The sequence below is a fragment of the Acytostelium subglobosum genome (genome assembly GCF_000787575.1).
Source record: "Acytostelium subglobosum LB1 DNA, scaffold: scaffold7, whole genome shotgun sequence".
Classification (NCBI taxonomy): domain Eukaryota; phylum Evosea; class Eumycetozoa; order Acytosteliales; family Acytosteliaceae; genus Acytostelium; species Acytostelium subglobosum.
This window is the reverse complement of record NW_012236526.1, coordinates 969,544-983,100: the sequence shown is the minus strand read 5'-3', so window position 1 is coordinate 983,100 and position 13,557 is coordinate 969,544. Positions and strand designations below refer to the sequence as shown.

Genomic DNA, 13,557 nt, shown 5'->3' with positions numbered 1-13,557 from the left:
ATTATCTGTTTGTCATAGTATGTGTGTGTGTGTTGTGAATGAACGAAGATTATTTTGGAATTATCTCTTTCCCCGAATTCAAAAATTCATTTAGAAGTATCTCAACAGATCTGTTTTTCAGAAACAACCGCCTTAATGTAACTCCAGCATAAGGTGGACACGTGAGAGGTCTTTCATTTGACATCATCATACTCATTCATTTCATTTAATTATCATCTCTACAGTAACAAATACATATATCAAAGTAATAATTAATATTATTTAAGAAGAATGCCACCAAAGAAGAGACAATTGTCAACATCTGATGATGCTAGTAATGAGGATGCTAGTGCAAATTTGTTTGATGGAATGGTGATTACATTGGTTGGATCATCATTTACAACGACACAAGCTGCACTTTATTCTCAGATTGAATCGATGGGTGCAACAACAGCCAGATCAATGTCGGCTCGTGTCACTCACGTGATCACCACACCAACCGATTATAACAAGAAGGGTGCTACGATCACAAAGGCTATCGCCAGTAACTTGCCAATTCTCTCAGAGGAGTACGTCACTGAGTGTTTGGCCAAGAAGACCAAGCTCGACACCAAGGATTACTTGGTTGCTGCCGCTGCTGCCACTGCCGAGGAGGAAGAAGGGGAAGAGGAAGAGGAGGAGGACGATGGTGCCACCACTGCCAAGGCCGAGACAAAGAAGACCACCACTACCACTACAACCACAACTACTGCTGCACCTGCAACTAGAAGCACAAGAGCCAAGAAGACAAAGTCCGAGGAAGAGACTCCCGCCGCCAAGAAGGACAAAGAGATGGAGAAGAAGTTGGCTGAGGTCGACTCTGATCTCGAAGACGACTCTGACGAAGAGGAGGAAGAGACACAAAAGACCAAAGTACAAATCAAGGGTAGATGTGCTGTCGACACCAACTGTTCTCTTGCTGGATCGGTATGTAGCGATACACTTGGATTGATTGATTGAATGAATGAATGACTAACTCGCAAACTCACTCAATCTTAGTGCCATGTTTATGATGATGGTACCAATGTATACGATGCCACTCTCAACCAAACTGAGATCAAGAACAACAACAACAAGTTCTATATCATTCAGTTGTTGGAGTCGGACAATAGCAAGAACTACTACGTTTGGAACCGTTGGGGTCGTGAGGGACAGGTTGGCCAATCCAAGGTGTTCTCGCATGGCACATCGTTGAGCTCGGCCATCTCTGACTTCTCAAAGAAGTTCCAAGACAAGACCAAGAACGCATTCAGCAACCGCGCCAACTTCCACAAAGTTGCCGGCAAGTACGACATGGTCGAGATTGACTACACCGTCGACACCAAGGACCACGATGAGAAGAAGAAGCCAAAGAAGAAGGTCGAGCACAAGGCCGAGTGTTCGCTCGACACCAGAGTGCAGAACTTTATCAAGCTCATCTTTGATCTCAAGATGATGAAGAGAACAATGATTGAGGCCGAGTTTGATCTGAAGAAGATGCCACTTGGCAAGTTGTCCAAGAACCAGATCAAGAAGGGTTATGAAGTGCTCAAGGAGATTGAAGAGGTTATCAAGCGTGGTGGCAGAGGTGATCTCACTGCACTCTCCAGCAGATTCTACACGTATGTATCGCACCGGTGTTGTTGTTGCTGTCCAATTGGATGCTAACTCTATCCTTCAAACAGTATCATTCCCCACGTGTTTGGTATGAGAGTACCACCTGTCATCAACAGTTTTATTATGCTCCAGCAGAAGATGGACATGTTGGCCGTAAGTAATCTTACTAAAGATAACCATTCCGATTGTCTCCTTCACTCACTCATATTAACCAACAAACCATCACTCTTTTAGAACCTTGCCGATATCGAGATTGCAACCAACCTCATTAAGGATACTGAGGATGATGAGTCCAACCTTTTGGAGGCCTACTACAAGCAACTGAAGTGCACTATCAACCCAATCGACTCACATAGCGAAGAGTATGACTTCATCCAAAAGTACGTCAACAACACGTACCAGGGATCAAAGAAGCCAACGATCACCTCGGTGTTCCGCATCGAGAGAGAGGGTGAGGTGGCCCGTTTCGACAATGCCAAGCATCTGGGCAACAGGAAGCTCCTGTGGCACGGCAGTCGTCTCACCAACTTTGTTGGTATCATCTCGCAAGGTCTGCGTATCGCTCCTCCCGAGGCACCCGTGTCTGGTTACCGTTTCGGAAAGGGCATCTACTTTGCCGACGTCATGTCGCTGTCGGCCGCCTACTGCAGAACCAGTGGTACCGATGACTTTTGCATGTTCTTGGGCGATGTTGCCCTTGGCAAGACCGCCGATCTCTACCGTGACACCTACATGGAGAAGCCACAGCCAGGCTCCAACAGCACCCTTGCGCTGGGCATGATCGAGCCAGACCCCAAGAAGGTGCACAAGCACAAGGATGGCTTTGAGGTGCCACTTGGTGAGATTGTCAACTCCCCTTACAAGTCCACCTCTTGCAAAGAGCATCAGTACGTCGTGTACGACGTGTCCCAGGTCAACCTTAGATACCTGTTGCAGCTCAAGTACTAAAGACAAAGGTTTCACCAAAGAGCAGAAGGCCCAAAGGTCAATGACGCCAAGTGTATTCTATAGTATCGTATAAGTACTACCACCACCCATCTTCTCCACTTTATTACATGTCGTACGTAGTCAGTCAATCAGTTGTTTGTCGTCGTCGTCAATAAACCAGAATGTGATAGTTATATATAACATTGATAGTGAAGAATTGATTGTGATTGATTGATTTGATTGGTCATCAAACGGAGATACTCTTGATATCAAACTTGGTTGCGTCATCATTGGCTATGGCGATGAATTGGAAGGTATGATATTCACCTGGATGAAGGGTAACATAGCTTGGCATTGTGTAATCCTGGGCAACATCACCAGAGGGGACCAACTCCCACAGATCACCAGGACTCCTCAATTGAACCTTGGATGTCAATACAATCTTGGTAAACAAGTTGGTACCAGTATTTGTGATTCTTCCATTGTAAAGGCCATAGTTTACGCCATTATCACTCCATTGGTTACCAACTGTAACCACGACTGATGCTGCCGAACCCCCAGTTGTTGATGAAGTGGTAGTAGTTGACGATGTGGTCGTGGTTGATGAAGTAGTGCCAGTGGTAGTTCCACCACATGCTTGTCCCACTGCATCATACTTATGTTCCAATGCTAAATGGAATATATACATCACTCCGGAGTTGTATCCTGTAAATTACAAATATGGTTAATAATCAGATTATAAAATATAATAAAAGTATTGGGAGTATGTACATACCGCTAACAACATTTCCATGACAGTTGGTAAGGTTAAAGTTTACAACTTGTCCTGGCATAATCATTACAACATTAGCATCCTTGGAAATACGGAAACTTCTGGCATCAAAGAATAATGGCTTAAGGATATTGACATCGAATGGTTGTTTGATCGATTGGACACAGTTCTCATTGTCGGCAAGTACTGATTGGTATGAATCGGTGTTGGCCATATCAATTGAGAACATATAGCCAGTCATTGAGTTACCTCTGGCGTATGTAACACTACCAGTATCATTTACCATGATCACTTGTATACCAGCCTTTTGTCCAAGTGATTGGAAGTAGGGACTAAGTGCAGATACACATTCTGATACCTGGGCTTGGGTGATGCCTCCAAAGGTACTAAATAATGTTAATATTATAATTAATAAACTATATTGTGATTTAGAATACATTATTATTATTTGTTGTGGTGATGGATATTATTAGAGAGATAAAAATAATAATAATATAGGATGGAGTGAAATTTGGACAGATGGATAATAAAGTTGTTCAGTTATTCAAGTGAAGTGACCATACTCGATATGTATAAATAGGTAGTGTTTCAAAGCGGGGATATCAAGTCGAATAAAGTGATATGGAGGATGGATGGATGGATGGAGTGAGGTGTGTGCTGGCCTAAAGGTAGATGGATGGAAGGATGGGTGATGTCAATACTTCGCCAGTGTATATATTGTCAACAGAACTTAGATGTGGTGAGTTATAAGTTGACACTCATTAACTTAAAAGTCAGTATATGACTGTGGGAATATTATCTAATGAGTGTGTGATTTGAATGAATATATGTGAATAGGTGTAGAATCATTCGTTCGATTGTGTGTGAGTGTTTGTTTGAGTGTGAGTGTGCTTGAATGCTTGTGTATCCATGATGATTGAAAGGTGTGTTTGTGTCAATCTCGCTTCCTACTCTGAACAAAGGTCAGTGATATGAGGGAAGATATGGTAAACAAACAATGTTTTTGTTGTCAATCACATCTTTCGACATCATTCATTCCCTGTTCAGTATAGCCCTTTGCCTCAAAGTATTATCTAGGAGATCAAGTGGACCAATGAGAATGGTCCAAACCTTGCCCATGTTACAATTTTTTGTACATCTCTGTTCACAGGTGATATTCAACTCGAGGAGAACTTGAACTTTTGACTTGGCAAGGGATGTACAATCAAGTGTAACTTCACAACTGACCCTCCTGGATACTCAATTTGAAATTAAATACAACTTTGAAGTTGAATCCAAAATACATCTGATCCAATACGATTGATCACTACTCAACGCTCAATCAGTCTGGTCTTAATACCAGGGTTAATAATAATAGTAAGAATATTAATGAATATTCTGTTATATATAATGAATGGATTTAACATAATTACATCAATCAGATATTGTCCGGACATAATGTCTCAAACTCCAATTTAATTGATCATCATAAAAATATTATCGATGGATAGTACAAGGTAGCAATGACACGTCTCCATCCACACTGAATCACACTCAATCAAACTCTATCTATCACGTTCACTGACTAAAACCATCAATCTGATACATTGAATTTGTGTGTGATCACACACATTCATACACACATAAATATTATGATCTGATTTACAAACCATACAACAGGTCAATAATTACTTGTCGATTGTAAACTGATCATAAATGTATTGTGAACATTCATTGTAATCAGTATTCAATAGTGGTAATGGCATCGTGATGGGTTCAATTTCAACAGTGTATTCAATGTCCTTTTAGATGGCACCTCAAACCATATATTCGAGATCATTGTCATCACTACAACAACAACAACAACAAACTACCAAAAGACAAGACAAACTATAAATTATATTAATATTAATATTTTTCAAAAATAATAATAATAATAATATGAGGTACCCTGTTGTATTATTGGCAGCAGCCTTGCTGCTGGTCGCGTTTGCAGACGCACACTCATTCTTGAGTTGTGTAAACTATGACTATGCCCAGTCAACTTGTAAGGCGTATCCAAGAAATTGGAAGTACCAGGAGGTGCAAGGAGACCGCTACCTCTACCAGTTGGGCAAGTTCACCAAGCCCGGCCCCACCAACTTGGGCGTTGCCTGTGGTCCAGCTCAATCGAGAGCATCCAATATCTACAGCCAATACTCGGAGAAGTATCCAATGGGACAGTTTTACCCAGGCCAGAAGCTGTGCTCGCAGTGGCCTGCCAGAAACCATGCCACCCAACCACGTGCCGGAAACGTCAGCTTCTACTTGGGCAACAAGAAGAATGCCAACAATGATGTCGACGACAACCAGTCAACATTCTTTGCACATCCAATTGCCGCCAGACCATTCGGTAACTGCACCAACTATAACCAAAACACAAACAACGCCACGTGTACCGCTTGCTACGAGATACCTGCCAATGTTGAGAACGGACTATACACTCTCCAGTGGTTCTGGGAGTTTAACCCAGGCGAGTACTACATGACCTGTGCTGATATCCTCGTCGACAAGAGATTCCAAGCATCACAGCCATTGCCACAGTGGCAAACACAACAACAACCATGGCAGCAGCAGCAGCAGAGGAATGGATTCGCCACTCGTCCACACATCCCCCAGGAGTTGATTAACTACGACCCATACCGCGCCCAGTACAGCAACCCATACAACCCAGACTACATCGTCGACAACAATCCATTCCAAGTGCCATCGATCCACAATCAACACCGTGAGCGTGAGCAGACTGGCTATGACAATGAGGTCGAGACCATCAGCACGCCATCTGGTGACCTCGTCCTCATCTCTGACGGCCAGTTCAACGAGAGGGTTGTTCAAGATGCTTCATGGGGTCCACATGGCGTCACTACAAGACTGAGCGCAACCTCCTTGCAAGCCAAACAGACATGGATCGAGTTCATTCCAACTAATGACCGTGCCTTCTACGTCCGTTGTCAGACTGGTGCCTGCATCACATGCAAGGAATATGGCACTCTGCACTTCTATGTACGTGGACCAATGGGTGTGCTGGATGACATGACTGTCAAGTTGGTGCAGATGGACAATGAGGTGAGCGAGTTCAAGTTGACAGCGACCTCCCAATCACTTGCCGAACTGAATGATGACTCGTTCAACCACTTCGCCATCGATCTTCCATACGGAAGAGAGTACAAGGGTTTGGTCATGTCGGGTGTGTCCACCAACACAGCCGACCGCGTCTACATTAGCAAGGTGATACTTGGTCGTAGACTTGCCGCTGCACATGCTGCTGGACTTATCTAAACACCAACAACATACTACAACAACAAGTTTATAAGCAATTTAGAGTAATAATACAAAATTATGTAACACAAATAACTCCTTTGCTCTTGTCTTGTCTTTCTTTCGCCCATTGACATGTCGTCACTGAGTTCCAGGTAATGTCATTGTTGTCATTGCTATGGTGTAGATGTTGGGATGATGTTGATGACTCATAGTTGGAAACCATCCATTTGTTGAGTCATCAACATTATCTTTTGCAAAGGACAGGTACACGTTTCGATCGATCAATATGAATGATATTTATAGCGTCATATAGGATGATGATGTCTTCTTGATGATTAGAGAATGTAGATTGAGATTGAGATGTGGTCATTTCCCACCCAAGTAATCACTTTGGTAATAAGTAGGTGGACAACAACAACAAGTAATATAATTTAATGTATCGTCATCTAAAGGTTATAACTCCAATCGAAGGAAGTTCCTTCATCTTTCGAGTCATATTCGATGCATTAGTGTAGTGTAACATGGGGTTGTTGACAAGTGTGGTGGTGTGGTGATGGGAAGACTAGGGTACCCTGACCAAAGGCCTCTGGTTGAAAGGACACTCATTAATGACGACAAAGAATGGGTGTTCTACCTACCGACACACACAACATTGTGGTTTGTTTGTTTGTGTTTGACTTTCTAGACACACACAACACGCACAAAGAGACTAATCCGCCAATCAAAACCAAAGCACCAACACACACAAGCACATAAAGTTCAAAGTTTGTGTTTAGGCCCTCTCCAACTGACTTGTTCTCTTCTTTCTGTCAATCTTACTCATTACCCAGCAATCTCTCTTTGTTCCCCGCTCTTCTCTCGTTGTTAACATCTTTAATCAATCATTATTATTAATTGATTAATTTTAACTTTATTTGTAATACAATACAATAATAATATTACTTTCAAAGTGTCCTAAACGTGTATGTAGAGTTTGAGTTGGCCGTGTCAGCAACAAGGAAGAGTGTACCTAATCAATCAATCAATCAGATCACAACAAACAGTAACAAACAAAGAAACAGACGGTCGTTAACAAGGATGGATAACTTCCTTCAACAACCATTTGTGTTTCCTTCATTCCAACAACAACAGGACAACTCACAACAACAGCAGCAAGGAGCTAACAATGCTACAAACAACAATAATACTAGTTCTACTGGAGTGAGTGGAAGCAACAGTTCAACATCGAACACGTCCACTTCAAACAATAGCAACAACAACAACAACAGTAACAACAATAACAGTAACAACAATAGTGGCTTTGACACTTCTAGCATTTCATCGCCACCCTCTGCATCATTCTTCAATGATCCATTGTTAAAGAGTGAATCATTGTCAATGTCTCAGATATTCAACACTGGCTATGGCTTCTCCCCATACTCCAATCCATTGGACTCTCCCTCTGTCTACAACCAGCCATCGCCATCAATCTCCCAACAGACAGTGGCCACCCCATCATCTCAGCCGTCCTCAATGTTGGGTCAGCATCTCCTATCCCAGCAGCCTCAGCAGACGCAACAGACGCAGCAACAGCAACAACTACCAATGCAACAACAGCAGCAACAACAACAACAACAGCAACAACAGCAACAACTACTTCAGCCAACTTATCATCATGAGTATGATACGCTGTTCACTCAGGTCAGCAATACGAATGCAAACATACCAGCTGGTACAACACCGACCGATCTTGGCTTCATCCACTCATTGATACAACAACAGCAGGAGCAGTTCAGGAAGAGACTTGGTCAGCAGGCTACGCTACTAAGCGAGGCTCAGATCCAATATCTCTTCCTTCAGGAGCAACAAGCACTCTTGAAGCAGATCCTCGAGGGTCCTCCACAACAGCCTTCACTCTCAAACAACTATAACATCAACAATAACAACAATAACAATGTTGTTCCGGCTGCACCACTCATCAATAGTATTGCTCCTGTTGTTGCCGCTACTGTTGCCGCCTCCGCTGCTCCAAAGATGATGACAACACCGCCGCCATTGCAACAAATGATGACACAGCACTCACCTTTGGTTCAACAACTTGTGCCTCCACATCCACTACAGTTGTTGCAACAACAACAGCCAATTGTTAGTCTGCCACCAACACAGGTCCAAGTCATGCCACAGCAACAACAACAAGTACAACCTCAGGTTGCCCCAAAGCCTGTTACTACTTCTTCTCCTCCTCAACAACAGCAACAACAGCAGCAACAACAACCATTAATCCAAACATTCAACTCACCTTACTTCTTTGACACAACCCAACCGATTCCAGAGTCACTCTCAATGAACACTTCACCAAACATGTATCAAGCCCAACAACAGTTCACAACATCCTCACCAATACAACAGACGACATCGCCACGCGTAGCCAATCACCTCATCCCATCACCCCAACCTCAGCTGCCACTGCCACAGCCGTCTCAGTCCCAGACTCAGACTCAGCAGCAGGCACAACAACAGTCCACACTTCAATCACAGATCCAACAACATCAGAACTCACTCTTCCAATTCCAAGCCAATCAGCCACAGATGACTTCCAAGCCATCGGCCCAGCAGCAGCAACAGGCAACGACATCTCCTGCCACAGGGTCAGCTCAAAAGTCGGGCTGCCCCAAGTCCGCGAGCATCCCATCTACGCCCACAAGTAGTTTCTGTCCGAACAGCTATAGCAACAACAACAACATGTACAGCAGCAACAGGTTCGACGACGATGACGAACGCAGGGGCGGCGGCAGGAACAACCAGAACACCGCCAGCAGGAACTACCGACAGAGGAAGAAGGACCACATCTCTGAAGTGGAGCAAAAGGTCAAGCAGCTGGCGCTCGAGAATGATCGCCTGCGTCAAGAGAACAGTCTGTTGAAGAAGGGTGATCTGACCGACCTGATGCGTCCGGACGGTTCGTTCGAGGAGGTTGTGCGCGAGGTCAAGCTCTTGCTGGCGCAGCTGCAGAAGGCTGTGGACAGTAACGATGAGAAGTCCGTCGAGTACCTACTCCAACTCTACTACTACTCCTCCCAACTGCGGTCAACTGTCATTGAAAGAGAAGTTGAGAAGATCGTGCATCCCTACACACAGGTAAGTGTGGCGACATTAGCAACTCCTACCCTGCCACTCATACTAACTCAACTCTCACTCACTCACGCATAACAGGCAAGACTGGCACTAATGGGATACAAGTCATCGGCAGAGTCATCGATATTGTGCGCCAAGCCAATATCAGCAATATGGTGGCCAAACTTTGTTAATGAGGTGGAGATGAATGATCAACAGAGGGTGGCTTCAGAGATGTTATGGAACGATCATGTAAAGATACATCAAGAGTTGACTGATGAGCGCGAGAGATTGGACCACGAGATCAAAGAGTTGATCCTAAAGAAGTTCTGTGTGATGGAGGTTGACGAACGATTCCCAAGAGCCTGCATCCAACCAAACATTGATATACCTCTTGTGAATCCGCCCCAGCAACAACAACAGGACTCTTCAAACTCGACGCCAGAGTCGCCGAACCAACCTACAACACCTGGCAAGGCTCCTCAGTTTGATGAGAACAGCTCGACCAACATCTCAGAGTTGTTGGACTTGACGCGCAAGCTTGATCAGCTCAAGAAGAACTTTGTCAAGCACAGGAACCTGATCTGTGACACTGATCTGGTGCTGTCGACCATTCTCACGCCAATCCAGCATGCCAAGCTCGTACTACGTCTCAACAGTGTGACGTGCTATGATATCCAGATCGTCGATGTGATCACACGTATCTGGGGCACGATACACACGTCCAGCAGTGATGGACAGAGCTCATTCGTCCAACATCTAATGCCTGGCGAGAATGGCAATTCGTTGTTCATGGAGTCCATCAAGAGTCTACCGCAGATCAAGTCGCACACCAGCCATGACGCGCCACTCGAGACCCTGTTGACCACCTATGAGAACTTGTATCATAATATTTACAGTTTGCACTTTGCTCCACCTCCTCCAACACAGCAACAGCAACAACAACAGCAACAGCAGCAACAGCAAGTGCCACAATCACTATCACCAAGTAACCAACATAGACAACAATCGTCATCATCGTCGCCTATATCCTTGTCACCGCCACAGATTGACATGGCATACCAAGGCAATCTAGACGCCGCTGCAACGACCTCCTCACACGTGGATCCAAGACAGAAGATATTGGTGCCTCAACAGCAACAACAGCATAACAACTACCAGTAGACTATCCATTGCATCCATCCTTAAACCATCAACAATCAAATATATCATTTCCAAATTGTTTATGAAGATCAGTCCTTGTCGTTTGTGTGAAAAGACGACAATCCTGCAAAGTGTGTGCCTGTCTCAGCTGACACTTCGCTCATTCATTCATTCATTCAATCATAGACATACTTATATACTTATACTACTACTACTACTAGTACATACATACATACATTAGAATGAATGGATTAGTTGATACAATTGAGATAGTCTCAATGTTTTATAGACATCAGAGAGAGAAGGCTGTACAGAGAGCACTGCGGAGAAAACATAAACGATCATTCATAAGGAGATTGAATGTTATAAAGAGTCGATACTACTATCCAGCTAGAGTACATAGGAGAACAACACCATCATCATGTGTACTAATAAGAAACACTGCGATGAATACATTGAACAATGAAGTGGAGTCTGATGAGAAATTGTTGAACAAGATGAATGAGGTTAAACAACGAATGGTAAGAATGAATGATGGTATTGAACAACTTCATGGCAACCAACTAATCAATCAATCAATCAATCAATGACATCATCATGAACATGCAGTATCTACAAAGATCAGAGGATATCATTAACAAGATCATACAAGAGGGCCTTGGTAGAGAAATGTTCGGATTTGATATCGATCAAAATGATGACGATGATGATGATGAAGATTATGAAGATGATGAAGAGGACGAAGAAGAGGACGATGAAGACGAAGAACTTTAAAGTTCAACCAATTCAATCTGGATCATGTCCCAGACTCCCACATACAACGATATCGATGTCGTTGTGCATTGATCTACTCCATGCTCTGGATACCAGGAGCGAACAATCAATCAATCCTCCGCATCATCCTCAATCCTGGACTATACATGGACTTGGACAACAACACCAGCAATACCATTTGGTAACGAATGATTAAATGGATCAATCCAAGTTGTTGATTATATATAGATCTATTTGGATTTATTACATTGATTATATATATAATATGATTGATGGTCCATCGTTTAGTAGAACTCCTCCTTGATGACCAAACCATCCTTCCACTCTTGCAAAGCCCATTGAGTCTTCTTGATGTTGTGCTCACCATAAGTGAAGTCCATGTACATCTCGTAGGCGGTGTTGTTACCATCGACCAGAATCTTGGTGACTATATTATAATTTATGTTAGAATGACTGAGCTGATGACCTCTATCGATGATCATTAAAGTTGATGCATACCCTTTGCCTCGTGGATCTTGGCATTGTCAACAAAGTTCTTCTCAGACTTGTAGTTGGCCTCCTTTCCGACACGGTTGGTGGAGTCACCCTTCTCAAACATAACGACATCGGCATGGTAGTACTTCTCAAACATATCGAGGATTCTGTTCTCCTGGATGCCCTTGATGATCTCGTTCAAGTTATCTCTGATTGATGGTGACATTATTAATAATTGTTTGAAAAGAAAATATAAGAATTAAATATTAATTTATATTTGATTGATTGTATATTGTTTGTTTGATTGATTGATTGATGATTTGATGATTGTTCAATGATGTCCTAGGATCATTATAAATAATAGTTGGACAGAGGGTTCCGGAAGGTTGTCTGTTCTTTGGATCAAGCACTTGAGTGTGGTTCGAGATCCATGATGAGATACTAATTTGGAAATTTTGATCATTGTGCTCAAGGTTCCTGAATGAGAACAAGCTCTATTACCGCAATGTAATAGAATGATGGTCACTGATCATTATTTGGTGGGAGGCCAATCAAACAACGAATCGATTGATGTCGTCAACTAACATCACCTCACCATCAAACAGTTTGTCATATTCCTGATATTATTCTATATGATCTGATTGATATGACTCTCCATATTCTACACATAGCCTTATACTTAAAGACTTAAGAAAGACACATCTTTAATACCTAAAACGAATCATTATGCTCCAAGTAACTGCTGTGGGTTGAGGATGTCGGTACATATTACTCAACTCCAGTCGTCATCAATCAAGATCATCAGATTGAAGAGATCGATTGTGACATTGTCTTCAACATCGTTTGGTACACCATTTATATCTCCATTGTAGATTTCTGCAGTTGGAATCTGGATTAGATACAGTGGATTGTTTGCTACAGGAGGTATGTTGACGGCCATTGTATTTCCTGTGGCATGACCAAATCCTTGATCAACTGCATAGGCCATTGGGAGATCATAAGGGACGGCTCCAAAAGAAATGACTTGAACTGGAGTCTCTGTACTGACCGACCTTCGATAGAGTAGTGCTAAAGCACTGAATTTGTAATTGGCAGATCTCGGTGGGAAGATCTTGATACAAAGGACGACCTGAATGTCGGTGAAGTTGGAGAGGTAGAGCTTTGCTTTGTAATGAAGCGATGCTACAGTTTCAGACACTCCAACCTCGATGACAAGTGTTGGGAATGGATGCGTTCCAATGGCAACCAATTCACCCTCTGGTACTGGGTCCGGTCTTCCCGAAGGGATGATGGAGCTATCAGCCTCAGCTCCTGTTCCACCAATGACTTGGGTCATTGATCCACGACAACGGAATGTTCCTTTGGGGAGTTTAGTAGCAATTTCCAAGAGGGTCCAATCTACTATACTTTCATGAATGGGTGAGATATCCAACTCGTAGACTAGTACCTCTCCATTTTCGAACCAGAGCTTGTACTTGAGA

The 13,557-nt window shown here is 43.2% G+C and overlaps 7 protein-coding genes across 7 annotated transcripts; 4 read left to right on the top strand and 3 right to left on the bottom strand.

Annotated features, from left to right (window-relative positions):
* Nucleotides 1-261: 261 nt before the first annotated feature.
* On the top strand, nt 262-2,556 carry SAMD00019534_042730 (hypothetical protein; the record flags this gene model as incomplete). The annotated part of the gene is made up of 4 exons (XM_012900778.1): nt 262-945; nt 1,018-1,619; nt 1,683-1,767; nt 1,849-2,556. Coding segments are annotated over 4 exons (2,079 nt in total), but the record flags the coding sequence as incomplete, so codon positions are not given.
* Nucleotides 2,557-2,791: 235 nt separating this feature from the next.
* SAMD00019534_042720 (hypothetical protein) lies at nt 2,792-3,752 on the bottom strand (the record flags this gene model as incomplete). Its single annotated transcript, XM_012900777.1, has 2 exons — nt 2,792-3,246; nt 3,317-3,752. Coding segments are annotated over 2 exons (891 nt in total), but the record flags the coding sequence as incomplete, so codon positions are not given.
* Nucleotides 3,753-5,233: 1,481 nt separating this feature from the next.
* SAMD00019534_042710 (hypothetical protein) lies at nt 5,234-6,610 on the top strand (the record flags this gene model as incomplete). Its single annotated transcript, XM_012900776.1, has 1 exon — nt 5,234-6,610. One exon carries the CDS (start codon nt 5,234-5,236, stop codon nt 6,608-6,610), a length of 1,377 nt encoding a protein of 458 aa, XP_012756230.1.
* A 1,059-nt stretch (nt 6,611-7,669) lies between these two features.
* On the top strand, nt 7,670-10,849 carry SAMD00019534_042700 (hypothetical protein; the record flags this gene model as incomplete). Its single annotated transcript, XM_012900775.1, has 2 exons — nt 7,670-9,709; nt 9,785-10,849. 2 exons carry the CDS (start codon nt 7,670-7,672, stop codon nt 10,847-10,849), a joined length of 3,105 nt encoding a protein of 1,034 aa, XP_012756229.1.
* Nucleotides 10,850-11,404: 555 nt separating this feature from the next.
* Nucleotides 11,405-11,602, top strand: SAMD00019534_042690 (hypothetical protein; the record flags this gene model as incomplete). Its single annotated transcript, XM_012900774.1, has 1 exon — nt 11,405-11,602. A coding segment is annotated over one exon (198 nt), but the record flags the coding sequence as incomplete, so codon positions are not given.
* A 284-nt stretch (nt 11,603-11,886) lies between these two features.
* On the bottom strand, nt 11,887-12,302 carry SAMD00019534_042680 (hypothetical protein; the record flags this gene model as incomplete). The annotated part of the gene is made up of 2 exons (XM_012900773.1): nt 11,887-12,029; nt 12,101-12,302. The coding sequence occupies 2 exons, from the start codon at nt 12,300-12,302 to the stop codon at nt 11,887-11,889; spliced, it is 345 nt and encodes a 114-aa protein (XP_012756227.1).
* Nucleotides 12,303-12,848: 546 nt separating this feature from the next.
* SAMD00019534_042670 (hypothetical protein) lies at nt 12,849-13,412 on the bottom strand (the record flags this gene model as incomplete). The annotated part of the gene is made up of 1 exon (XM_012900772.1): nt 12,849-13,412. One exon carries the CDS (start codon nt 13,410-13,412, stop codon nt 12,849-12,851), a length of 564 nt encoding a protein of 187 aa, XP_012756226.1.
* Nucleotides 13,413-13,557: the final 145 nt, after the last annotated feature.